This window comes from Pogoniulus pusillus, chromosome 34, assembly GCF_015220805.1.
Source record: "Pogoniulus pusillus isolate bPogPus1 chromosome 34, bPogPus1.pri, whole genome shotgun sequence".
NCBI lineage: Eukaryota > Metazoa > Chordata > Aves > Piciformes > Lybiidae > Pogoniulus > Pogoniulus pusillus.
In genome coordinates, this window is record NC_087297.1 from 14,196,636 (window position 1) to 14,222,843 (window position 26,208).

Here is a 26,208-nt window from a genome sequence, read left to right on the forward strand (position 1 = left end):
GAACTATTGAAATGCAGCACAAAAGCCTCCAAAGCAATCCCAGATCAGCCCTGCAGCAGCACCAGCTTCTAAGCCAGCAATGATGAATGTGGTTTAGTATCTGTGGCCCATTTCAGAGATAATAATCATTTATTCTGCTCCTCTGCACACAGAAGTGACTGTGACAAGCAAAGGGAGGTGAGCAGGAGAAAAATAACGATACAGAGCCATGTCACTAGTTTCACTACAGACCTAGTTGTTACTTAATGTCTGACGTGAGTGCAAAGCTACAAGCAAAATACTGCTGTGCCATGCAGGAATGTTGCAGTGCTGTGGAAAGAAACCAGTTCTGGCTGGACCACAAAGCCAGGAAAGGCTCCATTAGCTTTAATAACTTGTTAAAAGATAAGCAAATGGGATTTCAGTTCCTAAGGCAGAAAGTAAAATCAGAGTAACAACAGCTCGTGCTGCAGAGGGTCCCTTCCAGCAGCGAGGCCACAGGACGTCTCTACAGACCACCACAAGAGTAGAGGGAGAAGAAGCTTTGCCCAAGACTCCAAGGCCCAAAGCAGTCATTTTCCAAATGGTTTTATTGCAGTTGGATAATGGAGATTAAATACTGAAGAGCAAAATCCAGTGAGTGACATTTCATTTTCTTTTGGCTGTGGTTTATGATCAAGAACAAAAAGCTGCACTACACTTGAGAACATTTTGTTCTTTCAAACCAGTCAGGCAGGTGGGGGAATATTACAGGACTACAAATTATATGAATAGTTTTCCACTCCAGCTTCATTTCCCAAACGGAACAAGTCCAGGCGAAGATATTCATGACTTGTGCCTTGGAGATTCCTATCACCTGCTGATGCACTTCAAGCTATATTAATCTGATTAAAAAGTTTATCCTTAATAACCTGAGACATCAGTCCGTGGATAGCTTCTATGGTGGTCTTGCAGCTGAAAAACAAGCAGAAAGTCAAGGCTGGCCAAACCCTGTCCTGAACTGTCATTAACCTGAAGATACCCATCTGGGCTGCAAGTTCAGGGTGCCCATGACCCCATGAATCTTTGCAGCTGTCCAGAGAGGAGAAGTCACACGCAGCAGTTTAGCCACGTCTGCCAGCTGCTTTTTGTTACTTAAGGTGAGGAGCACCACACACAGAAACGAAGGCCAGAGAGAGCTTTGGCAATTCAGCACACCTCATGCTAACAGTACTGCCTGAGCAGTGTGGGCATCTGAACCCAAGTCATCCAAAATCCTGGGGTATGAGGCTGAGTGATGAAATTCAGCAGGTAATTTTCCTTTATTAGAGTTCAATGTCTTGCAGAACCAAAGATTCTCAAGCCTCCAGTGGCTCTCCAAAGGTTTTCTGAGATTTTAAAGCAGCACCCAGTGCCATCTGGAGTCTCCCATTCCTATCTCTAATCATTCTCATCTCTAATCTTGGGAAGTTGCAATTCAAGACAGGACAAAAGTTTAGAAGCAAACACTTTTTAGAGGGCAGGACACTCCTGTGTGATACCTTACCTGTCTCTTGTGGCTTTTGCAAGCTTGTCTTCTGATTTCTTATCATGAGTCTCTAAACCCAGCATGAAACTGCCCCTTCCAAGCTGACCTTCTGACTGCTCCAGTTTTTCGGACAAATCAAAGACCTGGCCCGTGGTGTAGTCAGCGTTCTTGGGAGAAAGAAGGCAGCACACATCAGCTCTGAGCTACCAAACTTCAAGCAGTATACTCAAAACGTGAGGAGAGCTTTTAGGCACTGCACATGCTAGGACAGTTGTGTGGGCTGGTTCTGGGAGAGGCCCAGAGTGGACTTTTGCTGCTGAGCTGTTAGACTGAAGATCTCCCTGCAGCGTGTCTGTTGCCAGCTCTTTTGAACCGCGTCTGTGGAGCAGCTCCAGGTCAGAGCATGCCCTGGTACTTACTGTGAGCAGACTGGAGGAGCTCAGAGTGTTCACCCAGTACTTGTTCCACAGAAGCTCCAGCAGTTTACGATCCAGAGATGACTTAAAGTAGGAGACTTCTAAAGCATAGTACCTTTAGAAACAAACATGCAAACCCAGTGAGCTTCCATCTAAATCTGTTATTTGGCTGTGACACCTAAAGTGTCATCCAGAATCAACAGAGCTAAAGCCACAAAGAACTTCAGGAGTTGAGGCACTCCAAGAAATGTACTCCTCTGTCCCGAGTCACTCAGCTGAGCATCACAATCAAGGACTTGTGCTAGAGTAAGGTTTGTGTGTTACTTACTGTTTGCAGTGCACTCCAAAGTCTTCTATCTTATTAAGGGGGATAGTCTGGTATTCAGAGGGTCCCTCATCGGGAGGTTTGTAGCCCTAAAAATTCAACAGAGGGCAAAGGTGACAGTAATGTGGGGACTTCTGCAGTGCCTAAGTTGTTTGAAAGCACTTCACAGAACTTCTAATTTCTGCAACTCTCCTTTATTTTTCCTAGGGAAAACTGTCCCCAGCAGCCTGAAAGATGGAACTTTCTTGGCTCTGAGATTCACCTCTGGCTTTGCTAACAGTCATTAGTTGCAGGTCAGTCAAGGAGCAAGTTGGGCAGAGCTGAGACAGTTCACAGAGGTTGGCAAGCAGGGGTTAGATCAAAGGGTGAGCTGCTTCTGAGACGTTTTCCTGCCTACTCTTGGAAATTTGTCTTTTGAGGGAAGATAGGGAGGGATAAAACTAAAGCTTCAGTTAGCCAAGGTGGTGCCACTCAGCTACTGACAAGGCAGAAACTGCAGACGGACTGCTGCAAGGACACCCTAAAACTGCAGTTGTGATGTGCATCTTCTAGACACCATTTGGTTTTCAGGTGCAGGATTCTCCCTGCTCAGAATTCCAAAGGTGCAGACGAAGTGGTTTCGCCTACAGAAGCCAATCCTGAGTCACCAACTCTAAGATCTCTCGTGCATTTGCCAGTATAAAAATAATGCTTGCAACTGGGAAGCCCTCAGGAACATTTTTGCTGATTACAGTTTTCCTGGAGCTCTCAGTGAGTCACTGGAACTTTGTAGGGTATACCTGGACTACATGAGATTGGTGTTGCTGAATGCTGCCTACAGCTGTGTGCCATGGAGCTGTGGAATTTTAGCACAGCTCTGCTCTCTAGACTGGAGGCTGTCAAAAAGCCATGAAAAATAAACTAGAAGTCAAGCTCTGTAAACAGAATCGATAGCCAAAGACAGGCAGTAACCAGTGGAGCAGCAGGGCTGGCTTGCAGCATGAAGGATGAGGCACAGCAGAGATCAAACTGGCAGATGGTCGAACTGCAGCAATCTTCAAACCAGTCATAGATTGGCTCTAAAGACAGCTCAGTCGACACACACTGGAATGTTAACTACTTACCTTAGGGTATGTCCTAAATGCTCCAAGATTGACTTTTCCTGCAGATATTGTTCTTGTTGGATCGATCTGTGGGAAGACAGGTAGTGCTTTAGTATTATCTGCATTTTGTTCATCACTGGAGAATTAAAGTAACTTTGAGGGAACATCTGGATCCCACACCTGCTGCATGCAACATACACACTGCTGCAATGTTAACCGGCAAATCTAAATGCTACTCCCAACGTGAGGACCTCAAAGGTCTCTTCCTAGCCAGACAGTTCTATGGCTCTATGATTTGCTTTGCAGCTTTCTCAACCATCATCCCGTGCTTACCACCACTGCTACAAAGGGCTCCTGGAACTGCTGGTTTAGCATCTGGGTGCTGACGTCGATGCCCGAGAGCCAGCAGCCGTAGCCGGGGTGGCTGTGGTACCAGCCGATGGCGTTTTCCAGCCGCCCGACCTAAGAGCATTGAACAAACCCCGAGTTAACCCATCTGAGAGGCTCAGCTGCCCTCTGCGGGGCCTTCAGCCTACTGCAGCGCAGAGAGGCTGCAAACCAGCATTCACACAGCAGCTCCCTCAGCCTAAGCTAGACACTCTCTGGTCTGCCAGACCCTTCCCCAGCAGCCGTACAGACTGCAGCGCCAGCAGCCTCTGCTGCAGAGCAGAAGCCCTGAAGGCGCCAGGAGCAGCTTCTTGGCAGCTGAAATACAGAGGGGATTGCACAAGGTGAGTGGCTCAGGAAGCTGAGGCTCTGCAGTGTGGAAGGGAACCTTAGCAGAGTGGCTGTGACACAAGCACGTAAAATCTCCCCTAGTGTATGGTCAGTGCAGAACCAAGGTTCATTAGTGCTGCAATGCAGCTCAGGTTTAAGGCAGAGCTTCAGGGAGGCATGATTTCTAGCAGTGACAGAATTGATCTCCAGAGTGTGCTGGAGAGACAAAAGATGGATTTCTGACATTTTCAGGATCAAAAAACTTAGGAGTTTCCAAATGGTAGCCATGACTCTCTCTAAAAGTGCTGAGAGGGAATATCCCTCACACCTGACTTGTAATCCTTGCTCAGCAACTGCCGACTGGCTGCTCCACACTCTACTTTCAGTATGACCCTAAATGCCAGTTCTGAACAGCTGTGCCTGTGGCTGCATCACCTGCTCACTTCTGCCAAGTACTGCATGTGCCAGGAAGGGTAAAAACCACCTCCCTGTTTGGCCTGTAAGGAACCTGCTGCAGCCACAAAAAATACTTTCTGAGCAATGAAAGTCGTTTCTACGGGAGAATTCAGTACTTGATGGCCTACTGAAAGACACACAAATAAAGGAGAAAAGGTTTAAAGGGCTCTGAGTTCTTCCCTGCCTCCTCTCCTGGTGTTGCTGGGACAGAATCCCGGGCCAGCCACCTAGCAGTCTGCAATCAGCGAGGGCAGCTGCGCTGAATTGGCCCCAGGTGAATCCCATCTCATCAAAATTACCCTCAGTATAAAAGGGGCGGGGGAGCGTCTCCTGGCCCTGCTGCTGCTAAGGGCTGTCTTCCTGCACCTTCACCGTGCTGAGGAGAACTTTGGATACTGGACGCTGGGGTGAGTTTGGCTGTATCTTTAAATCCATTTCCTTTGCAGCCCGGGGGCTCCTCTCCTTTTCCTGCTCCCCTTCTGTGCTGGGGAGGTGTCAGGGGGTGAGGAGCAGCGACAGACCCGGCCAAGGGCCAGGCACAGTCTCCCACCTCCTCTCCTCACCTGCTTCGCGTTTTCGATGTAGGCAGCCATGTACTCGTAGGCAGCTGCCTGCGCGTTGACGCGGGTCTCGGTGCCCTCCACCGGCAAGGCGAAGCTGTCCATGATGATCATGGTTTCCCCGTCCACCTTTCCCAGCATGAGCCCCATCACCTCCAGGTTGCCCCCGGACCGGGCGTGCATCACCATCTTCAGGAGGGCCAGGGCCGAGATCTTGCAGTACTTGAAGTAATGGTGGCTGCCGGGGAGAGGCCGCGGGAGCCATCAGGGCCCGCTCCGCGCCCCGGGCCCGCCCCGCCCGCCCCCGGCCCCGCCGCCCGGGCCCGCTCTCACTCACTCCTTGGTCCAGGGCTTGGCCGCCAGGATCTCCTGCTGCTGCTTGCGATCGTATTTGTAGATCTCGTCGATGCTCTGCGCCTCCTGCATGTTGTTGGCCAGCTCCCACGTCTTCTGCGCCATGCCGCTGCCGGACGCGCCGCTCCCCGCTGCCGCCATCGCCCCCTGCACCGGCCCGGGCCTAGCCCCGGCCCTGTCCCTGTCCCGCCGCACCGGCAGAACCCAGCGAGGCGGGGGAGTGGCGGGAGGAGGTGGTAGGGGCCGCGCAGGCGCGGGGCCGCTCGGCTCGGGGCAGCGGCTGCAGGAGCCGGCGGGTCGATGCGGGGCTGCTCGGTTCGTTCCGGTTATAGCATGTCGCGGCAGGACACGCGCGTTCCGGGGGCCACAGCTCCTTCCTCCCCGTCGCCACCGGCCAAGCGGCGTTTCGGAGGGAGCGGCCCGCAAAGGCCCTTGTGGCGGGCAGGCTGCTGCCTTTCCCCCGTTGGAGCCCCGCTGGCGGACACAGAGCTCCTCCGCGGCGGCAGGGGGCGCTGCCGGTTTCCGGAGAGGCCTCATCGGGAGCGGGCGGCGAGGAGATCGGCGGGCGCCGGCGCCGGTAAGCGTAGCGGTCGGGACGGTGCCCGGGGGCAAGCGCCCCCTGCACACACGCTCACTCCCCGCCTCAGCCCGGTCTGCCGATCCGTGCGGCTGGTGCTGCTCGGGCCCTTCCCGGCTGCCCTCTGCCGCCCGCGGGACGGGGCCGGCTCGCTGAGGAGCAGCGTAGGAAGCGGGCCCTGCCGGGGGGACACCATACGGGGGCCTGAGACATGGTACCGAGCATGGGGGTCCCCCTGGGGGGCAGCGGGTCCCTCCTGGCCTTCCCGCCGGGAGCCGGTGTGTTGTGCGGCCGTTGCCTAACAACGGCGCCGCGCTCCTTAAAGGGGCCGAGCCCGGAGCACCGACTGCCTCCCGGCCCTCTGCCTCCTGCTGCCGCCATGGCACACCTGGCCGGGGGGCCGCGCTCGATGCCCGCGGGGGCTGCCTGGGGAAGGAGGCTGGGATGGGGGCGGACCCGTGCTGGGGGCTGGAGAGCGGAGCTTCGCCAAGCTGCCAGCCTACAGAAATCGTTCTCTTGGCTCTGAAGGTTTCTCCAAGTTGCTGCTCTTTGGGTTACAGCCTGCATAGTGCCGAGGGGCAGCAACTCGTGGGGCGTTTGGCTGTTCCAGTAAATGCATTTCCGTTTCGAGCCGGGGGGCTCCTCTCTGTGCCGGTGATTGAGCAGCTGCTGTCGGTCGCCGCAGGTGCGGGCTCAGCGCGGGCAGGTGCGGCGCGCTCTGGGCACTCGCCTGGGGAAGGAGCACTGCTGCGGAGCCCGAGCCCGGCGCGGGCAGAAGGGTGTGCGGGATAAAGCGGCTCGCTGCTTTCGAAGAGGCATGTGGCCGCTTTTCCTGCTGTGTCAAAGGTGCGCTGAATCGGCAGGGCTGTAGCTTTAGTTGGCTTAGTGTTTGCAGGCTCACAGGATGTCAGGGGTTGGAACGGATCTACAGAGCTCATCGAGTCCAATCCCCCTGCCAGAGCAGGACCATGCAACCTAGCCCAGGTCACACAGGAACACATCCAGACAGGCCTGGAAGGGCTCCGGAGAAGGAGACTCCACAGCCTCTCTGGGCAGCCTGTGCCAGTGCTCTGGGACCCTTCCAGGCAAGAAGTTCCCCCTCGTGTTGAGCTGGAACCTCCTGAGCTGCTCCTTGTCCTCGTGCTCTCCAAGGCCTGGAGCTGTGAGCTTCCCTCATGCTGGCTGAACTGCCTGTGTGGTTGGGCTGTAGCTGTTTGCACCTTGTTTTCCTAATTCATTATATGGCTCTTTGGAGTAGGAGTGGAGGATGCTGAAACAGTTCCTTGTGCTAGATGGAAGACACACTACAAAAATTGCTTTCTTTAATCTTCTCTCAGAATTGGGTTGGTACCCTTCCAGCAGTGGTTTGGAAACAGTTCTGGGGTTTAGAATTGTTACTGTGAATAGAGGTTAGAAATGCAGATTTGCAGCAAAAGGTCTTTGGGAACAGCTTCTAGCAGTGCAGTGATCTTCCTCCTGTTGGGCATCCCTGGGTGATGAGACCAGTGTTTAAATCCTTGCCATGGAAGTTGTTTCCTCCATTCAGAACACATCTTTCATTATTTATGTGTAACCTAGGAGGGTAAGTAAAATTGATCAGTGCTTGGAGACTTCCCTGCCCTTAGCTTTCTCTTGTCCTGTACTGATGTGCAAAGCTGATGAGATTAAAGATTCAGGGCAAATTGGATGGGGGAGTTATTTTTGGCATTGAGTGCCCTGTATTGTCAGTGGGAGCTGGAGAGAGGTTGTCCTACCTCTGCCTCCTCCTGCAGTAATGGAATTTATGTGGATGCCGTTATTTTGAGTCCTGTGCAGTGTCTTACTCTACTGGTCTTTGAGGTGGCTTGTTTTGGTTTTAAATGATTTGATCCTCCTGAAAGTGTTTTCTGTTAAGGGTCAGGGCTGGGCTGGCCTCTAGGTGGGTGATAGAGGCTCTCTATGAGCCAGTCTCCCTACCCAAAGAGAATAAAGGAGAGAGATCGATGGATTAGGAAAGAGACTAAGCCATCTGGAATGGAAATACTAATGATAAAATGGTTCAGAATTGCCTGTCCTGTCCACTGCTCCCCACAGATGCCCCCCAAGGTGGGGCACAAGCTGTGGCAGTGCCCTTGGCGTGCCCAGGAGCAAGTGTGAGGCACAGCCCTTGGCAGGAACTGTCCCCATCAGCTTCTCCGTGCTAGCAGCAGCCCCTGGCTGAGCAGAGCTGCCCTGAGCTTGAGAGAGTGCCTCAGGGAGCAGAGGCTGAGCTGGGGAGGGCCAGCAGTGAGCAGGATCAGCTCTGGTCTGGCTCGCAGCAGGACGTTTTGCAGTGCTCTTGCTGGTGCCCGTTGCTGACTTGATACAGTGCGTGCAGGCTGTAGAGAGATGCTGAGTTAGGAGAAACCCAGGAGAAATCTTTTCAGTCTTCTTATCTAGAATCTTTGTTTCTCTCTGACACCAGCCTCCTCCGTGGGTGCATTTCCTGCGTTAGCTGTTTTGCTGACCCGGCGAACACCTTAAGGCTTGCGGTTCTGAGGGGGGCGAAGAGCAACAAGCTTAAGCATTACTGAAGCGGCTGAGGCTCTGATGCTGGGGTGCGGTGTCTCTTCTGTCACCTCAGACATGATGGCGGACGAGTTAGAGCGGTTTATCGAAGAGCAGAAGGCCAAGCTGGCACAGGACAAGGCCGAGCTGGAGGAAGATCCGCCCTACATGGAGCTGAGGGTAAGAGCTCGGTGGTTCCCCTGGGCCCGAGGGCGCTCTGCTGGGCTCGGCCGCGGCCACGACGGGGTTAAGCGGTTGGGCGGGGCCACACCGATTGGCAGCGGCGCCAGCCAATGGGCGCTTGGATACAGTGACGTCACCCGTGCGGCGGGCGCTGGCGGCGGTGGGTGAGGTCCGGTGGGCAGCAGCCGGCGAACGTCCTGCGGTGCGCTGCGGCCGGTGGGCAGCAGCCGGCGAACGTCCTGCGGTGCCCTGCGGCCGGTGGGCAGCAGCCGGCGAACGTCCTGCGGTGCGCTCGGCCTGTCCCGCTGCTCCCCGCTGCCGGTACGCCCTCCTCCTCCACCCGGTCCCCACTCTCCAGCCGCCGGACTCGGCTCTGTGCCCCCTGGTCTCTTCCCCAACCATTCAGGGCGCCTCTGTGCCCCTTCTTCTTCTCCTCCCGGCCCGGGGGGCGGCTCTGTGCCCCCGTTTTCCTGTCCAGCCGCGGGGCTGTGCGTGGGCGGCGGCTGGGTCCGAGGCACAAACACTCCCGTTGCCAGGGTCTCGGTTTTCGCTGGAGCTGTTACTGCGTGGGATTGGTCTGTTCAGAGGATGGGTTGTGCAGGCTTTGGAAACATCCTTGCCCACCACACACGGCAAAGTTTGTGTTCTGCAAGGGCGAGAACTTACTTGTCAGTGAGTACTGTTCTGTCCCCGGGGAAGCCGCCTGGCTGCCGGAGCGGGTGTACGCACCCTCCGCGTTTCTGTTGCAGACACCGAGACATGCAAAAGGCATCCAGGGGATGCGAACCACGCAGTGTTTAATCCAGGCCGTTAGCAGAATCCGTCCTTATCACCGTTTCCCTGGAAGTTTCAGTACTTAACTCTAAAGGTGTAAAGCTTTTATAATGTGCAGGTCACTGTGAAGTTGTGTGCCAGCACCTGGCAAAAAAAGCTGCCTCTAAATTACCCAAAATGAAGTCCTCACAAAAAATGAAGAGTTTGGATTTGTCCTTTTGACTTCCAAAGTCTCAAACAGTTTGAGCTTTAATAATGCTTAGGATCTGCCTGCTGTGTTGACCCAACAGCACTCTGTCCATTCTCCAGGGCTATGAATTCTGTCCATGACCCTGCTCTTGCCTGGGATATTTCTTTCACCTTGTGATGTAGCAAAGTGTTTTGTTTTGCTTGCAGACTAAGGAGTCAGAGAAGCTTTCAGAGCCCAGCAAAGTGTTAATCTCCATGGCTAAAGAAAATATACCTCCCAACAGTCAACACAACTATCCTTTAGGTACAGTACTTCAGTGTATTTATTCCAGTGCCCTCTAGATTTGAGTAGCATTTCATTACCTTTGAGAATGTGTTGGAAGGGAATGAGTACTTTGGGGTTTCTAGTGATGATTTATAAAAATTAGTTGCATGCTGATCCTAAAGTCTCCCAAACAGCTTTGGGCTTGTGTGGAATCTCTTCTCTTTATGCTTTGGTTTGGGTAAGGATAATGTGCCAAGCTCTTTCTCTTACTCTTACCAAACCAAACCCCCAAACAAAACCACCCTGAAACAAACACACACACACCAAAGAAACAAAAGGAACCCAACAAAGAACCAACCGAACAGACCTACCCCAAACAGCCTCCTAGGCTAACACAAACCCTAAGCAAACAGAACCCCCCGACCAAGCCCTGCTTGCCAGTCCTTGGTAGATGGTTTCTCCTGTCCTAGTGTGTTTGTGTTCAGCAAAAGCCTTAGAAGTCCATATTCTGCCTGCACTTGACTCCAGAAGGGTGCCTTGCCCATGCCAGGGTGGAGAGCAGTAGCACAAGGTCTAGAGGAACATTTAGTGTCCCAAACCCAGCTCTGTTCTGTGCTCCCCACCCAGCGCCTCTCAGATTTTCATAGATCCACGATTCAGAGAATGGTTTGGTTTGGAAGGGACCTTAAAACTCATCCAGTTCCAACCCCCTGCTATGAGCAGGGACACCTCCCACCGGCTCATGTTGCTCAAGGCCTCATCCAGCCTGGCCTTGAACACCTCCAGGTGTTCCACACACATCCATAGCCTCCCTGGGCAACCTGTGCCAGTCTCTCCCCACCCTTTCTCTCACCTCCTTTGTTGCGTAGTTCATTTTTGCTTGTTGATATCTGGTAAACCCCAGCTGTAGCTTTTGCAGGATGTGCCTTTATTGGTGCAAAATAACAGACCAGCAATATTTGTGCAACTTGCAGGTGACTATGGCTTGAGTTTGCCTCTTGGAGAAGAATATGAACGAAAGAAGCATAAGCTGAAGGAGGAGCTTCGCCAGGATTATAAGCGGTACCTTTCTCAGGTGAGGCTTCTCGCCTGCTCCCCTCAGCTTGGGCAATTTCCTAGAAGGCTTCTCACTTGAGTGGGCTGGAAATTGATACATCTGTGGAAGATCTTTGAGATGACTGAGTGATGGCTGAGTTTGCCTTCACTCAGTGCAAATTGTGACTGCTAGGAGGGGTTATACAGTTAAGGCTTCTGCAGACCTTTGTCCTGTCAGACTCTATTACTTAACACATTTTGTTCTGAGTGCTTTTATTTGCCTCTCCTGCAAGGGCAGGCTCAGGGACCTTGGGTTGTTCAGCCTGGAGAAGAGAAGGCTTCAGGGAGACCTAACCACAGCCTTCCAGTACCTGAAGGGGGCAAAGGCCTGCATTGCCCTGGGGCAATGGTTTGAAATGAGAGCAAAGCAGATTGAGTTTGGGTGTGAGCAACAAGTTCTGCACCAGGAGGCTGCTGGAACACTGCAACAGTTTGCCCTGGGAGGTGGTTTGAAGCCTCATGCCTGGAGATGTTCACAGTGAGGCTGGACAAGGCTCTGAGCTCCTGCTCTAGTGGAGGATGTCCCTGCTGAGTGCAGGAGGGTTGGACTCGATGATCTCTTTGGATCTCTTCCATCCCCTGACATCCTGTGAACCTTTGGAGGTCCCTTCCAAGCCAAACCATTCTGTGATTCTACTTCTTCCTCGGCTTCTGCTTACTTTAAATGAGAATGTTTTGTGAATACTCAGTGCTCTATGGCCTGTCCCTCAAGTAGGGTACTCCTGTAATTGGTGTGAAACCAGTGACAGCTTCTGTCCAATTTTATCAATAAACCCCCCTTGTTCTGCCTAGCATCACAGTAGGGGTGAGATGGGGAAGGTTTGTATGAGATATCGTCACCCTGGCGATGTTTTGTGTCCCTTAGCCAAAGAGTTAAAGATCAGGAGCCAAGCAGTCTCTCTTGGCTGGAAGTGCTGATTATCAGTGTCTTACAACGAAGGAGTGAGCTGGCTTTGAGAAAAGAACTCTGAAGTCAAAGTGTTTCTGCATTCCTCTTTTTGAATAGCATTTTTTCCCTGACTCTTAGGGTATTTCACAGGCCAAAAGAAAGGTAGGCTGCCTGCAGTAGAATGTATCCATTTCCCCTTCAAATCAGTGGCTTTTTGCTTTGTGTGGAAGCTTTGCTCTTTGGATTCAAGAAGGCTTTTCTGTGCTGGGTGTGCTTGTGCCTGCTGTGCTGCTTAGCTGCGCTTAGCGGCATTGCTTGCTTGGTGCCCGCTGGTGGCTGATGTTCGTTTCATTAATAAGGTTTGCAAACCCTTATTGATTGATTGTTTTTCTTTTCCTTTGCCGTGGCTGTTGCTGCTAATGCTGCAAAAGGTTCTGTTTCTGTAGGTGTTTGCTTCAGGGCGTGTCAGTGACATCCATGGTACAGATTCAGAGTGGGTTTTTCCTTTGTAAAGTTGGGATAGAATCCCAAGCTCTGAAATATGTCCTTGGAAAGAGAGCCTTGTCTCTCAAACCTCAGGAGGGCAGCAGAGCCGAGCACCCTGAGGGCAGGGTGCAGGAGGTGTGAGGGGAAAACCAGTCCCAGAAGCACATTTTTGCAAGCTTTGTTAATTACAGTAGTCCTTAATGATTTTTATCTTTATAGTGCCATGCATGTGGCAAGGGGCTTGGAGGTTCCCTCCTGCCCAAACTAGTCTGTGATTTTAGGCATCATTGTCAGACACTGCTGTTCAAACTAAGCAACTTCAGTCACTGATCAGGAGGTGATGTGGCAGCAGCTCAAGCTTCTGGCTTCTCTGGGGCTTCGAGTGAGCTGCAGAGATAGAGATGAGCAGTACTGGCACTGGAGTCCCTAACCAGCAGCAGAAGCAACTGACTCTAACCAAAAGGCTCCTTCTTGTTTAATGTTAAACTTCAAATCCCTTTCAAAGTAGAATTTTATCTAAACCAATCAATAGTTCCTAATTCTCAGCAAAGTATCCAAATAGTGCCAACACATTAACTTCCCAGTGTCTCAGTCTCATTTAAACTTCACTCTTGCAAACTTAGGTGTACAAAGTGGGTTGTTTTTTTCCCCGATGCACTACACATGAGCTTGAGGAAGAGCCAGGATAATGATCTCTAATTTCTTTTCCCCAGATCAAGAGCTCAGGCAGCTTTCAGTAGCTGTCACAGGGAGGCTGTTTTGGTTAATAACTTGTTTAGTCTCACTTATGTAGAAAATGCAATTCCCATGTCAGCCTCTGGTTTTGGCAGAGCCCCTTTGAAGATCAGAGGTAATCTCTACAGATATGTTCAAAGTGGGGGAAAAACAATTAGCTTAATGAGGGTTACAATTTGTTTGCTTCTATTAAACATACCTTAGATCTCCATGGTAACCTAGCTCCCAGTGCTTGAGTGCTTGTGTGGTTATTAAACCCCTTAAATTGGTGATGTGTAGTTGTGCAGGGGAGCTCTAATGATGTGGTTTGTGCAGGAAAGGGCAGGGCTGTTAGCAGCTGACATGCCTCTGAGCTTTTAAAGCTATGTTATGGCACAGATGATGGACGGGAACAATGCTGGTGACATCCATTTCTAACCCATGCCCCTCATCAGCCCTGCCACTCAAACATGATCTTTTTATTAAGGGTAATTGGATTTGTGAAACAGATGAGTGACTGAGAATGGCCTGGGGGTGCTTTCAGTAAATGAGTGATGTAGGAAGCAGTCACTAGGCCTGGAAGCTGAGGCCCTGTTCCAGCACTGGTGGAAGCTCTGTCCTCGGGGACTGACGGCCCCTAAGGAGTTACAGCATTTGTGGTGGGTCATTATCCCAGGAAGTCTGGGGCCTGCAGTTAGTGCTGAGGTGCAGAGTGATGCCTGTGCTGGTGCTAGCAGGGATTCCATCTGCTGCAGCTAGGAAAAGCCATTTTTCATCTTAAAGCAGCCCTGGAAAATTCTTCTTGTACAGATGCTTGTGGTTATGCTGCTGGCTTGGAGGAGAGCTGAGTACCAGTGTGGGGTTTTAAACTGAAACAGAGTTTGTTACTGTACAGGGACTAACTTAGGTAATCCTTGAAACAGGGTGACAGGGAAGAAGTGACAAACACTTCCAAACTCAAGCTGGCAAAGCCCTTTCTGCATTCCCTGGTTCCTTCATGTGTGTGTTCCAAGCACATCCTGCATTTCCATAGCGTGGGGGCTGGCTTCAGGCTTTCAATCATACTTGTTCCAGAAAATGGACTTCCTAGCACCAACTGATGGAGTGAGGTTTGGTGTTCTGCAGTAGTCTGAGTGGATTTCATTCATTTTAATGTAGAAAAATGTCCTGACTACTGGGGAAGTGGATCCATACACTCAGGGATTGTCTCTTCCTATCGACGAGCGAAGATCTGCTAAGGTAAGTATCTGGAGGAAATGAGGTGGATGCTAAGCTGGGTGCTTAACCCTTTGTGGGAAGCTCCCTGCCAGCCCAACTTGATGCCAAGTGCAAGACTGCAGCTATGAAATGTGTTGGCTATGCCCTTGCTGTGCTTACTTGTGCTAGAGCCAGACGAGGCTTCAAACAAGTCAGAATGCTGCTGGGAGAAAGCCCCAAACCCTGAGTCGTACCAGTGGCTAAAGGGAAGGGAGGCAGCAAGAGTGAAATGCCCAGGAAGGGGCAAGGCCACAAGGGCTCCTCAGTGCCAGTCTGCATTTGTCCCAGTCTTGTTAGCCACAAGTTCTCCTGTACATCAGCGCAGTGTGTGCCGAGACAGTGAAAGATAAAGAATCTCGGATGAGAGGTGTGGAAATCGGACAAGTCTGAGCTGGGAAGGTGTCTGGGGCTTTGTACCTCAGCAGCTCCGGCTGTGCATCCTTTTTACCTGTGTGTTCATTGCTGCTGCAGAACCTCAGAGCTGCCAGGAGATGTCAGCTGTGTCCTGCTGAGTGCTCAGCCTCGGGGCAGGTCGTGCTTAGAGGTTAACAGCTGCAGTTGGCTTTCCTCTCGGAGGTGAAAAGTGCAGGAGGCAGCAGATTGAATTCTTTGCTGAGGGTTTTGCCACCTGTAAAGGACAACCCTGGCTTCTCAGCTTGGGCAAACGCCCATCGGGCAGCTTTCAGAGCTGTCTGCAGGTTTGGTGTTGTCACTGCCAGCAAAGTAGAGCACAGGTCTCGCTTGCAAAGCTGTCACTGAGCTGGTGTTGCTGTGCTGATTGAGCTGTGAGTTACCTCTGATTTGAAACTTGCTCGTGGGAAAGCCTTTGTGTGTAATATTCAGGCTGTGTTTTAATACCATTGTGCCTTTTTCTTGGAAGGTACTTCAGTGGGAAGGGCAGGACTGGTGAGACTGATAGAGTTTTCTGGTCTGTGTGGTGGTTGGACTGAAGAGGTTCAAGAGATGCACGTGGGCTAAGTAAGGAGTGCCAAAATCAGGAAATAAAGCAAATCAGAGATTGCTCTGCCTGGAGACTTTGGCATTTCATGTTAGAAGGATGTGATGTACAAGCCTTAAATAGTTTTAGGCCTGAGCAAGCTGCTTGTGAGTGTCAGCACCTTGCAAAAGCAGCTGGGGCAAGGGGCAGAGAGCAAATTGCTCTTTGTCTGCCTTGCATTTGCTGCACTTGGGCTCTTTTTGCAGTCACCTGAGCTGCTTGTTTGGATCTGGCCCTTCAAGGTGTGCCAGTGAGAGCTTGGCATGGATCTTGCCTGTACACTGATTTGTGCTGTGTTAGTTATGAGCAGAGCAGGTCACAACTACCCTTGCTACAAAAAAAGCCCTGGTATGGTTAAAAATCAGCTGTGCAGTAGCGCTGCTGGGGGCCTGCAGGCGAGAGAAGCTGGCTTCTGCTCACAGCTTTGGGACCCAGGGGCAGGACTGTGTTCAGGAACAAGCTAAACCCTTGGGACAACTCGAGCTCTGCTTGTAAATCACGAAGAAGGGGGAGGGCAAAGACACAGCTCTGATCTGCTCCGCTCCTTTAATGCTGCGGTTCTGTGAGGCTGGAAGGTGCTCAAAGCCACAGGATGATGATGTCCCCTTGTCTGCCTGTTGCAGGAGAAACTACGTCTGGAAAGAAACAAGGAGTACAACCAATACCTCAGGGACAAAGAAGAGTGGAATGAACGGCTCAGGAGCCTGGGGAGGAAGAACACAGAGGTAATGCAATTTTACTGCAGCAGATACAGGAATGATCTTGCCAGTTGGGTCATCATTGACTGAGACAGAGCAAGCAGGGGATATTCACTTAGGCCACTTGTTTGTTATGAGTCACACAGCAGAGTCCTTGATCCCTACTTCACTCAGGTCTGTCCAGTAGAATCATTCTTCTGTCTGAAACAAGGCCCGGGATTGTTCAGAGATCTGTTTGATTCTTTGCACCTCTTCAGCTGAAGGTCAGACTGAAGTTTGTAAAAGGCCCATCCAGCACTGAGAGCCATTCTGAGAGCCAGTGGGGAAGAGGAAGAGTGCTGCTCTTCCTCTGGGAAAAGCCCAAACTCCTGACTTTTAATCCCTCATTGAAGTCTTTCTCTTGCTCACCCCTACCATTACTCCAGTGCCACCTTAGGGATTGCCTGTAGAAACACAAACCCATTTTGTTGCTCAGTGTGATTTGTATTTTGCTGATTCATTTTTCCCTAAAGCAGAATGAGATGGACAGGAACAGAAACCTCACTGCTGTCAGCAGGCTGCAGCCAGCCCAGCCTCCCAAAGCAGAGCCCAGCCAAGCAGGTGCAGAACCTCCCAAGAAGGATGCTTTTACTTCTACAGAAGGTTACGAGGAGCTGCAAAACAAGAGGAGCCTGGAGGGGGACAGGTGCCACAGGCTGCCTGAGGAGGCAGAGCTGAGGAGTCGCCCGTTGAGCAGAAGAGCCGATGAAGATTTGGATGTTCCCAGCCGAAGACGCCGTGGATTTGCCAGCCAGTCTGGCATTCCCATCAGGAAGCACCACAGACTTGATGAAGGTTATGATTTTGGGAGAAGGTTCTACAGAATGGACTATGGCCCTGAGCTGGGTGAGGAAGTGGAGCCCAGGCTGCAATGGGGGAGTGCTTATGACAGAAGGACTCATGCTGACAGGTATTCTGCTCTCTGTGCCCTCCGTTCCTGTGGTGCTTGCTGACACCTGTGGCTTGCTCTCATGGAAAATTAGCCAAGAGTCCCATGGGACAGCAGGATTTTGTACTTGAAAAACGAGCTTTGTAATCTGTTCTGGGAAAAAACACTTTAAAATTAGGCCAGTAGCTAGAGCTCTGCATCTTATGTGAGGGGGCAGAGGAGGAAACCCAGTGCTGTGGAGAGCTCCTGTTAAACAGCCTTGATTGTGTGCACCAGTAGAGCACTTTGGTTCTTGGCCCCCAGCTGCCAATCTTTCTCTCTGGCTGACTCGTTTAGAAGTAAAACAAAGAGCATAACCCTCTGAATTAGCCAGGGTTTGGCTCTCTGCCCACCTCCAGCTTGCCCATTGCTGCTTTCCAAACCGGCTGGGCTGTGCAGTAGTCCCAAACCTGAGCCAGTTGTGGTTTCTGCAGCTATATCTGAATGAAAGAAAGGAGCAAAGCTGCTTGTAAAGAAGTTGTAAGAAGGTGCTAGAAGAGTGTGAGTTTGTCCACCTCGCAGCCCTTGGAAACAGGAGTGTTTGCACTTGGGGGTGGGTTTGTTCGATTGCTGTTCTTTACATTTCCCTTCAAGCCTGTTGCCAGAACGACTTCCCTGCAGCTGCTCCAGCGATGGAAGCACTGCTGCCTGCCTTCTGACAGGCAAAACAACCACCTGTATTCCTCCCCCCCACCTAAAATTAACACCTCCAGAAAAGAAACAAAACCCAGAAGGCAAATGTCACCACTCTCAAGTGTCTGATGTTGTGGCCATGTTTTGTTGTTAGCTGCTGGCAGTCTGGTTAAGTGATCTGTGAAGTCATTGTTTACAGGGAGACTTTTCTGGATATTAAACTCATGACTGAGAAAAACAAACCCTGAAATACTCTCCTGGTGCAAAAGTGTTTTCTAGCTTGACTGAAGTCACAGCTCTGCAGATGCCAACAGTTGAAACAACTTCTCTACTAAAATAGCTTTTGGAAGTTTTTCTGAGCCTTTGAAAAAATAACTTTGCAAAGCAATTAACTGTGGAGAAGGTAGAATGTCTGGAAGCCTTTGGGAGGCTAAATAAATAGTTGCTTCAGTTGCTCTGTTCAGAGGTGCAGGAGTTCATGCAAAGATGCTGGAAAAAATGAGCAAACACAAACTGTGTTAAAGAGGGAGCAGGAAGCAGACTGCCCCTGCTCTGCTGAGCCAGGTGGGCAGGGAGCAGGAAGCAGAAGACATTGATCCATCCCTGGTGGAACAATGCTGGGAAGGAGCAAAGCAGGTTGAGGGCAGGGAGAAGAAACTACTGGAGCTTTCATTTCAGATGGGATCTTTTCTCTTTCCATAAGGCCCCACCTGGATGGAGCAGCAAGAGTTCCACCTGCAGATTATGAAGATGAGCTGAAGGAGAGGGCATGTGAGCAGCAGATCTCCAGAGCTGGAAATTCCAGGTGTGGCATGCAGTGTTTTTCCTTTTGAAACAACCCATCACCTGCTGTCCAGCTGGAGGCTTTTCTCAGTGCAGCAAGCTGGAATCCTTCTTTGATGGTTATTTCAAAATCCCTTGTTTGCCTCTTGCCTTGGTGTTGCAAGGCTTGAAGTGATCTAAGTGGGTGAGGCATAAGCAGAAGACTTGTAAAACCCTTTCATAAACTCCTGACTGGCACCCAGTCTGTCAGCACTGCTCATGTGCTCAGCTGGGTGTTTCTGCTGGCCTCAAACCACAGCCAAACAAGAAGCTGGGAAACACCTTTTTTTCCCCAGGCAGGTCCTTCTCCTGCCTGTGGATCCTGCTTTGGATTTGGGCAAAGATTTGTCCTCACCTTATCACTGCACAATGCAAGTGTCTCTGTTGTGCACAGCCTGCTGGCAAACTGCAGTTTGATCTTCCCTTTCTCTCTTCTGTCCTTGCCAGAAATCAGCTACAAGTTAGTTCTGCAGCTAATGAACAGGCCAGGCCTGCAGCTAAAGTGCCATATGCCACAGCCCTGGTTCATGGTGAGTATGGGAGCCTTGTCATGGCACTCAGCTGCTTTGCAGGTTTGATTTAACTTGGGAGTAATTAAGGCAGAAAAGAAATAGCTTTTTCCTTTGTGCTGGTTGTCCCCAAGACTAGCTGGAGAAAAACCAGACCATGTTCTTTCCCCCCTTTGTGTAAGAGGGATTCCAAATCAATTGTGAAGAGCCAAAATTTCTGCTTAGAGGCCATGAACAGCTCAAGGCCCAGAGACATGAAGGTTTTTCACACCATGAAGTACAGGAGGAACATTAACCTTTGTGTTGTTAGAGACACAGCTTTGTACTGAACCTCAGTTGCAGAAATATGGGAAATGATCCTATCCTGTGCAAGGACAAATGGTTCTGATCATCTTACTGCCTGGCTGTAGCCACAGCATGCAGCAGGGAATGTTTCTGTTGAGCGTGGTGGAGAGAACCAGGCTAGAAAGCAGCCCTCCTGGCTGGACTGGGGACGTCAGGGCACAGGAGTAAAGGAGCTGTCAGGTGGCAGCCTTTGAACTGTGGGGGGAAAATGGCTAACAGTTGGCAGAATCACTCCTCTGTGGTGCACATTTGAACTTAACCTGATCTTCAGTGCTACATGTGGCAGGGCAGGGGTTTGGAGCTGCTTCAAGGGCAGCATTCAGAGAGTGGTGGTGTGGTGCTCAGTTTGGTCTGCTCAGTCACCTCTGCAGTAACCTGGGCATGTGAAGTTGTGGGTTTGTGTTCTTAGCAGTTCTGTTGGTCAGCTTGAAGGCTCAGCTGGGCAGGGTGCTGGGCCAGCTCCTTTTGGCTGCACCATTGCCTAGAAAGCTTGCACCAGCTGGTCTGTGGGATCCCAAGCTGGCATTCTGGGATGAGTGCTGTGGAGTGTTGTGTAAAGCTTAAGCAAATTAAAACTTGGCGTTTTTGGAGAAGCAATTTCAGACTCCAGAAGGCCCAAACCATGAGGTTCTCTTGCACATCTCAGTCACTGTTGCAGTCCCAGCACAAGAATAGAATAACCCCCCCCAGTCATGCATCCTGTTTGTTGTGGTGGGTGGTTTTGGTTCCGTTTCTTTGCAGCTTCTTTCACTGTACTGCTCGGATCTGCTTCCCTGAGGTGCCAGGTGACTGGGCGGAACGTGCCAGCAGTCCTTGTGGCTGCTGCTCACAGCACCTGGAAAGGTGGTGGTGAGGTTTTACTTTAAAGTAACAAAGACTGTGAGGGAACTGCCATAGGCTGAAAGCTTTTTGGGTTCCTTACAAGCTGCTGCTTGCTGCCATCACCCAGACAGGCTGCATGGCAGGGGCAGGTTCAAGGCAGTGAAGGGCTCCTGTGCACCTTCCCCACTCCTGCTCTGCTCTTGTGTGTTGGTGCTGACTGCAGTGCTCTGCTTTTGGCCAGCACAAAATGGTTTGTGTTCTGTGGAGCATTTACACCAATCCATGGTCATTCCCACTAGGAGACCAGGACCGAGCACTCCTCCAGAGGAGAAAAGAGAAGTACAGGCAAGAGCTGATGGAGCAGATAGCAGAGCAGCAGCGCAACAGGCGGCGGTAAGGGCCGGGAGCTCCGGGGACAAGGGCTGAACTGTGAAGGGATTTCATGATTCAGGGTGGAAACAACAGTGTGGATGGCTAAGGGATTCCAGCCAGCAAGGTCACCTTGCAGCCATTTAAACTGCTTGCCATGAGAGCTTTAGTTTTGCAGGGATTCAGCACCTTTCCATGAAGCGGAGGAGGGAATGGGTTTGGTGCAGTTCTTAGGGCTGAAGGGGCTCCAGCTAAACATAAGCTGCTTTGCTTCTAGAGGGTGATCTAATTGCTTGGCAAGTCCTACTTTGCCCCCCAGTTTAGGGGAGTGACTTTTCCCTTTCAGAGCACTGGTTTGTGCAGAACACAAAACCACACACTTCTTGGCTGCCTGGCAGCAGCTGAACGATAGTATGGGTGCAGAGAGCAGCACAGTGATGCTAGGGCAGGGACAAGGAGTGAAACCCCAGTTCCTCCTGGCTGCTTTGCTGGCAGAAGCTGCATGCTGGAGGAGCCTGAGCCCCGAAATGGCCACGCAGTGCTGCTGGCTGTGCTCTCAGGCATTAGTTCAGTGTGTTTGGTGGAGACTTTGAATAAAGGGTTTTTTTTTCAGTCATTTCCTGAAAGGCTGTGGTGACAATTGCTGGGGGGGTGACCTGTTATGGCAGCTGGCTTTTTGTTAGGTGCAGTGGATGACCTGAGCCTTCTGTTTTTCTTCTTTAAACCAGTGAGAAGGAACTTGAGCTGTTAGTTGCTGCTTCTGGAGCTCAAGACCCAGAAAAGGAGGTAAGGATTGTGGCTTTCCTTTCCCCTCTGCAGGTTGCACTGTTGCACACATGCTGCTGTCTCAGGAAGCTCTGCAGGGCTTGGGCAGCAGGATAAATGCTGTGGGGCTGTCCTGGCAGGGCAATCAAATTGCAGCCAAGGCACTGCCTTCAGCTTAGGAGGAAAAGATCTTCATGAAAGTTATCAAACGTTTTCTTTTGCTGTGGAGCTTCATACAAGCAGCATGAAAAGCATTTTTACAGGACAAGTGCACAGGAAGAAAGCATTTTGTGTCCAGAGGTAGGCTGGAACAAAGAATCCTCCTTTCTGGAGCAAGAATAAACTGGCTATTGATTGAACTGGCTGCCACTTAAATTGCCAGTGGTGCTGGGCTCTTTGGGAGGCTACAACACAGAAAGAAGCTTGTGGCCTTTCTGGAGAGCTCAGCAGAGCTGAGAGTAGCTCTTGTTCTCCAGAAGATGAATGAGTAGCTGTGAAATGCTGTCAGGCAGGGTTGGAGTAGATGTTGAAAGAAATCTCTTGCTCCTCAATGGGGAGGAAGAGCTCTGGCTGCATGTTCCTGCCCTCTCTGCTTCAAGTCTCCCTGGTGCTTGTTTGGTCCCTTCTGCAAACTGGTTGAGCTGGGGTAGCTGGCAGAAAGCTGCACCTTTTCTGCTGCTCTGAGTGGCTTAGAGAGGCCAGCTGGCTGGTGAGGGGTTCAGATGGGCAGAGAGAGGGGGCTCAGTGTACAGCTAGGAGCCAGGCAGCAGCAGAGATCCCAGCCCCTTTGGCACTGCAGGGTGTGAGGGCAGCACAAAGCTGACCAGCAGAAGCAGGCTGTGCTCCCTGGTGCACCTCGGAGACAGGAAAGTGCCCGTGGCAGGAGCAGGATTGTACCCAGAGGTAGACCAGGGCACGTAGAATGTTTTAAGCCCCTTAATTTAGCTGAAAGCCTTCAATTAAGTAGAATTGCTACACTCATTAAGCATCAGTCACTGTTAGCTTTAAATTGCCTCTTGGGGAGAGATTCTAATTAGGTGGATTTCTTGGTTAATTACAGGTTGGTTAAATAGCAATGGCTGATTCAGGATCTATAAAAGCAGCCTGTTGTATGTACTGCCTGTTGAAAAGAAAACAATCCCCAGGATGAGCTGAGTGCCGGAGCCCCCCCTGAAAGGAGCTCCAGAGCTGAAATCTGGGGCGCTTTGAGAGCAGTTCCTTGAACTCCCTAGTGTGAGAGCCTGCTTTAAATGTTCTGCTCCAGACACTGCACTGGAAAGAGCAGTAAAAAACCCTCAGACTGCTTTGTAATGCTCACAGACTGCATCTGGTGGGAAGGGACCCTCACTGTGCAGAACTTCCTCCTGATGCCCAACCTAACTCTGCCCTGCTCCAGTTCCAAACCATTGCCCTTGGCCTGTCCCCACAGGCCCTTCTGAACAGTCCCTCCCCAGCCTGCCTGGAGGTCCCCTGCAGATACTGAAATGCAGCTCTAAGGTCTCCCCAGAGCCTTCTCTTCTCCAGGCTGAACAGTGCCAAATCTCAGCCTGTCCTCACAGCAGAGGTTCTGCAGCCCTCTGATCATCTTTGTGGCCTCCTCTGGACCCACTGCAGAGGGGCAGAGTCACCTCCCTTGACCTGCTGCCCACACTGCCTTTGATACAGCCCAGGCTCTGTTCAGCTGCTGTAGCTCCTGTCCATTGGCTCACTTCTGGTTCTCACCTAGAAACATGAAGTTAAATGTTACAAACAAACACTCCTGCCCAGCAGATGTTGGGAACTTTAACTCCAGGGCTGTGGGTCGTGGTTGGTGAGCACTAACTGCCTGTGTCCAGTGTCTTGCAGCTGAAGTGAGGAGGAGGTGAAGACAGCATCCTGCTGGGGCCGTGCTGCAGGCTGTGTGGTTTGCTGTCAGCACTGGACCCTTGGTTGCTGCTGTGACTTTGCATGTTAGCTGAACACCACAGTGTTAGGCCCAGTGAATCTGGAAACTAAACCTATTTCATTTATATTCTGATTTGCTCTCTTCTCTTTTCTTCCTGGCCCTCTGCAAGGTTGACTTCTGTAAGCAGACATTAAAGTCTCTGCACAGCAGCTGGTGGCAGGGCTGCCTGGGCTGATGGCATGCTTCTGCAGCTGACCTGCATGCCTTTACCTTAGCTGCAGGGTGCCTTTGGCTTGCTCTGCCAGTTACCAGTACCTGTGTGAAAGGAAAGCTCTTGAGAGAGCAGCTCTGAGGGACTGAAGAAAATCAAAGATCCTGCAAGGAAATGCTGACTGAGAAAAGTCTCAGCCTGTCTTTTGCCGTGGGGAGGGGGTTCAGAAACCTTTTCTGTGCATCATGTGAGGATCTGGGGAGGAACCTGGCAGCAGGGTAAGCTGTAGGACAGACAGCTCTGGGAATGCTGCTTCTTTCTGGCCAGTAACTAGAACCATTCGCTCCTGAAGCCTGCCACAGGGGGTAAAGCTGTGATCAAATGGCAGCTGGGAATTCTTTGGGAAGGAAAAAGGCAGTTGCTGTAAGTCTGAACAGTTAGTTGGGAGCCAGTGAAGTGTTTCAATGCAACCTCAGTGCAGGTTTGAGTGTTTCCTACTGATGACAAGAGGTTTGTGTTTGTTTTTCTCTCCTCTGTGTTTTCTCCTTCAGCCAAACAGGTTGAAGCAGTTTGGCTTCTCAGCAATAGCTCCTGAAGAGAAGGCACCTCCTGAAAAGCCTCGGGTGGCTTTCCAGACCCCAGTGCCTGCCTCTTCAACCTCCCCAGTGCATGAAGACTTTCACAGGGGCCTTGCCAGCACTCTTGGAGAAACAGCAGCTTCCAGGTGCTTCCCCATCCTCCTTTTGCACTTTAAGGTGGTCGTTAAGCATGGTCCTGCCTCTGGAACAGGCAGGACTGTGTCAGTTGATGAGAAACTAAAGGACTCTGCTCTGGAGGAAACTGCAAGGCAGACATTCAGACTTGGCTTGGAACCAGCCAGGGAGGCTGGGTCGGCTGGGAAGCTGCTCTCCAGGGCTAAGATCAGGAGAGGCAGGCAGTGCAGGCAAGGACAGCTTCCACTCAATGCTGTGATGGAGACCAAACAGCTGAGGAGAGCAAATGACCCTCAGGCATGTGGCTGGAGCTGTGCTGTGCCCTTAGACCAGGGCCTCATCCTTGGCTTGTGTATTTACTGGTGCTGCTGGAAGCAGTTAGTGCCACGGACTGAGCTAGCTTGGCTCATGGTCCTTGGGCCTCTGGAGCAGACCAGGTCCTGCTCCTGAGGAGGTGACTGCCCTGCTGAGGCCTGGTGTGTGCTGCTCATGCACTGCACGCAGGAGCCCCTGGGCTGAGCTCAGTCGATATTGTTCCCGCAGTGAAGGCTTTACTTTGCCTTTCTTTTGATCTTCTTGCACTGTCACAACAAAACAAAGAATTTTCTTCCTTTGTCTTCAAGGCTCACCCTGATGCCAGCACCTCCTCCAGCACCAGTGCTGGCAGCCAGCTACAGGACCCCCTACGACGATGCCTATTACTTCTTCGGGGCGCACGACCCTCTGGATCCCAGCCTGGCACACTGTAGGTGGAGGAGGTTGGGTGGGCAGCTGCTTGGAGTGGGGCAGGAGTCTGCTTTTGATCTAGTTAAGTAAGGAGTAATACAGAGCTTGGGACAGCAGTGTGAGCCCAAGCCTTTGGCGTGCTCTGAATGAAAAAGGCTTTCTCAGTGCTGCTTTGGAATGGAGCAGCTTTCTCCCATGGCCTCAGCTCCTTGGCCACTGCATCTCGCAGCTCCTTCTCTCTCCTGGAGAACCAAACCACTCTTAGTTTGGATTGTTTACATCACCACTGCTGCACGTTTGGGTGGTGGTAACGTTTCAGGTGTTTTGAAAGGAGCTGCATGAAGAAATCAACCTTTAAGAGCTCCTTTTTAACTTCCCTTTTGTCTGCCTCAGGCTGGTGTTTGGGTTGCTTTTTTGCTTCCTTTTCTACAGGAAAAAAAACCCAAATTAAAAAAAAAAAGTTAAACTAAACCAAAGGAGACCAAAAGCAAACGAGAGGAGAAAACCTCTTCACCATAATCACTCCTCTGAATTCCCCTCTCACCAGCTAGTATCCACTGGGGACTTTCAGAGACTTCAGAGCAAAAGCTTTTAGATTATTCTTTTTTCCTTCCACTGTAAATTTCTCCCTGTCTTGGCATGTAGGAACTTACAGTTTCAGAAACACCTTTTAAGTACCAGATACCTTTTTTGCCCTTTCCTTTGTCTTCTTTCCAGACCATGGTTTTAGCCTCGTGGAATTTTGGAGTGGTTTGTGTGGTGTGAGGTTTGGAGTGGTTGGTGTGGTGTCTGCTAGTGTCTGTGTGTCCTGCCTGCAGGATCAAACAGCTTACAGTTCAGAGCCTGAAAGAAGCTAATCCTTCACGTGTGAGAGTTAGCCTGGCCTAGAGCTTGTGCTCACAAACTGGAGCTTGGGCAGCTTTGCCGTGGAGATGCCTCTCTGGCTGCCTGCAGCATGAGCAGTGGCATGCACAGAGGTTCAAGCCCTGCTGGGGCAGTGCTGCAGGTCCTGTTCCAGTGCAGATGCCTCATGTCCTGCACTCTGCTGGAGGCTTCATGGAGGATTTAGATGCATTTTAAGAACCAGCTTTGTGCTTTAACAGTGTATCTCTTGCTGCAGTGGGTGCTGAGGACGAGCTCAGCTTGAGTGGCCGAGAGCCCTGTTTGTAATTGTGCAGTTGGAGGTTGAACTCTTGTGAACAGGGGCAGATGTTTGCATCTGAGCACTGAAAGTGGTGCTTTGTTCCCTCTGTAGATGGTACAGGTGTGATGGGAGTGCAGCCCCCAGCTGACCTGGATCCTCCTGTGGGCCAAGCCCCAGCAGAGCAGCCTGTGTGAGTATTGTCAGTGTCGAGTCTCTGCTGTCTGTGCTGCGGGCAGCAGATACCTGGCTTT

The 26,208-nt window shown here is 51.2% G+C and overlaps 2 protein-coding genes across 2 annotated transcripts in view; one reads left to right on the forward strand and one right to left on the reverse strand.

Moving 5' to 3' along the window:
* Positions 1-551: 551 nt before the first annotated feature.
* Positions 552-5,948, reverse strand: COPS5 (COP9 signalosome subunit 5). Its single transcript, XM_064170670.1, has 8 exons — positions 5,380-5,948; positions 5,046-5,280; positions 3,643-3,771; positions 3,331-3,396; positions 2,231-2,316; positions 1,906-2,017; positions 1,505-1,653; positions 552-933 (listed from the first exon to the last, which is right to left on the reverse strand). Exons 1-8 carry the CDS (start codon positions 5,931-5,933, stop codon positions 849-851), a joined length of 1,416 nt encoding a protein of 471 aa, XP_064026740.1. The 5' UTR covers positions 5,934-5,948; the 3' UTR covers positions 552-848.
* Positions 3,767-26,208, forward strand: part of CSPP1 (centrosome and spindle pole associated protein 1) — a 34,973-nt gene continuing 12,531 nt past the window's right edge. Inside the window, exons 1-15 of the mRNA XM_064170545.1 lie at positions 3,767-4,889; positions 8,576-8,679; positions 9,853-9,949; positions 10,885-10,985; positions 12,033-12,056; positions 14,253-14,333; positions 15,972-16,073; positions 16,559-16,995; positions 18,350-18,451; positions 18,916-18,998; positions 20,444-20,537; positions 21,242-21,299; positions 23,926-24,098; positions 24,711-24,832; positions 26,069-26,147. Coding sequence (XP_064026615.1) covers positions 8,578-8,679; positions 9,853-9,949; positions 10,885-10,985; positions 12,033-12,056; positions 14,253-14,333; positions 15,972-16,073; positions 16,559-16,995; positions 18,350-18,451; positions 18,916-18,998; positions 20,444-20,537; positions 21,242-21,299; positions 23,926-24,098; positions 24,711-24,832; positions 26,069-26,147 — 1,655 coding nt within the window. The 5' untranslated portion in view covers positions 3,767-4,889; positions 8,576-8,577. The remainder of the gene's footprint in view (positions 4,890-8,575; positions 8,680-9,852; positions 9,950-10,884; positions 10,986-12,032; positions 12,057-14,252; positions 14,334-15,971; positions 16,074-16,558; positions 16,996-18,349; positions 18,452-18,915; positions 18,999-20,443; positions 20,538-21,241; positions 21,300-23,925; positions 24,099-24,710; positions 24,833-26,068; positions 26,148-26,208) is intronic.

Bases quoted from the DNA above. Each gene is read 5' to 3' on its own strand.
- COPS5 (XM_064170670.1), bottom strand. From the start codon at position 5,933: ATGAGGCCTCTCCGGAAACCGGCAGCGCCCCCTGCCGCCGCGGAGGAG. The intron at 5,281-5,379 runs GTGAGTGAGAGC...TCTCCCCGGCAG, and splicing joins GCCAAGCCCTGGACCAAGGA to CCACCATTACTTCAAGTACT. The intron at 2,317-3,330 runs GTAAGTAGTTAA...TTGAATTTTTAG, and splicing joins CATTTAGGACATACCCTAAG to GGCTACAAACCTCCCGATGA.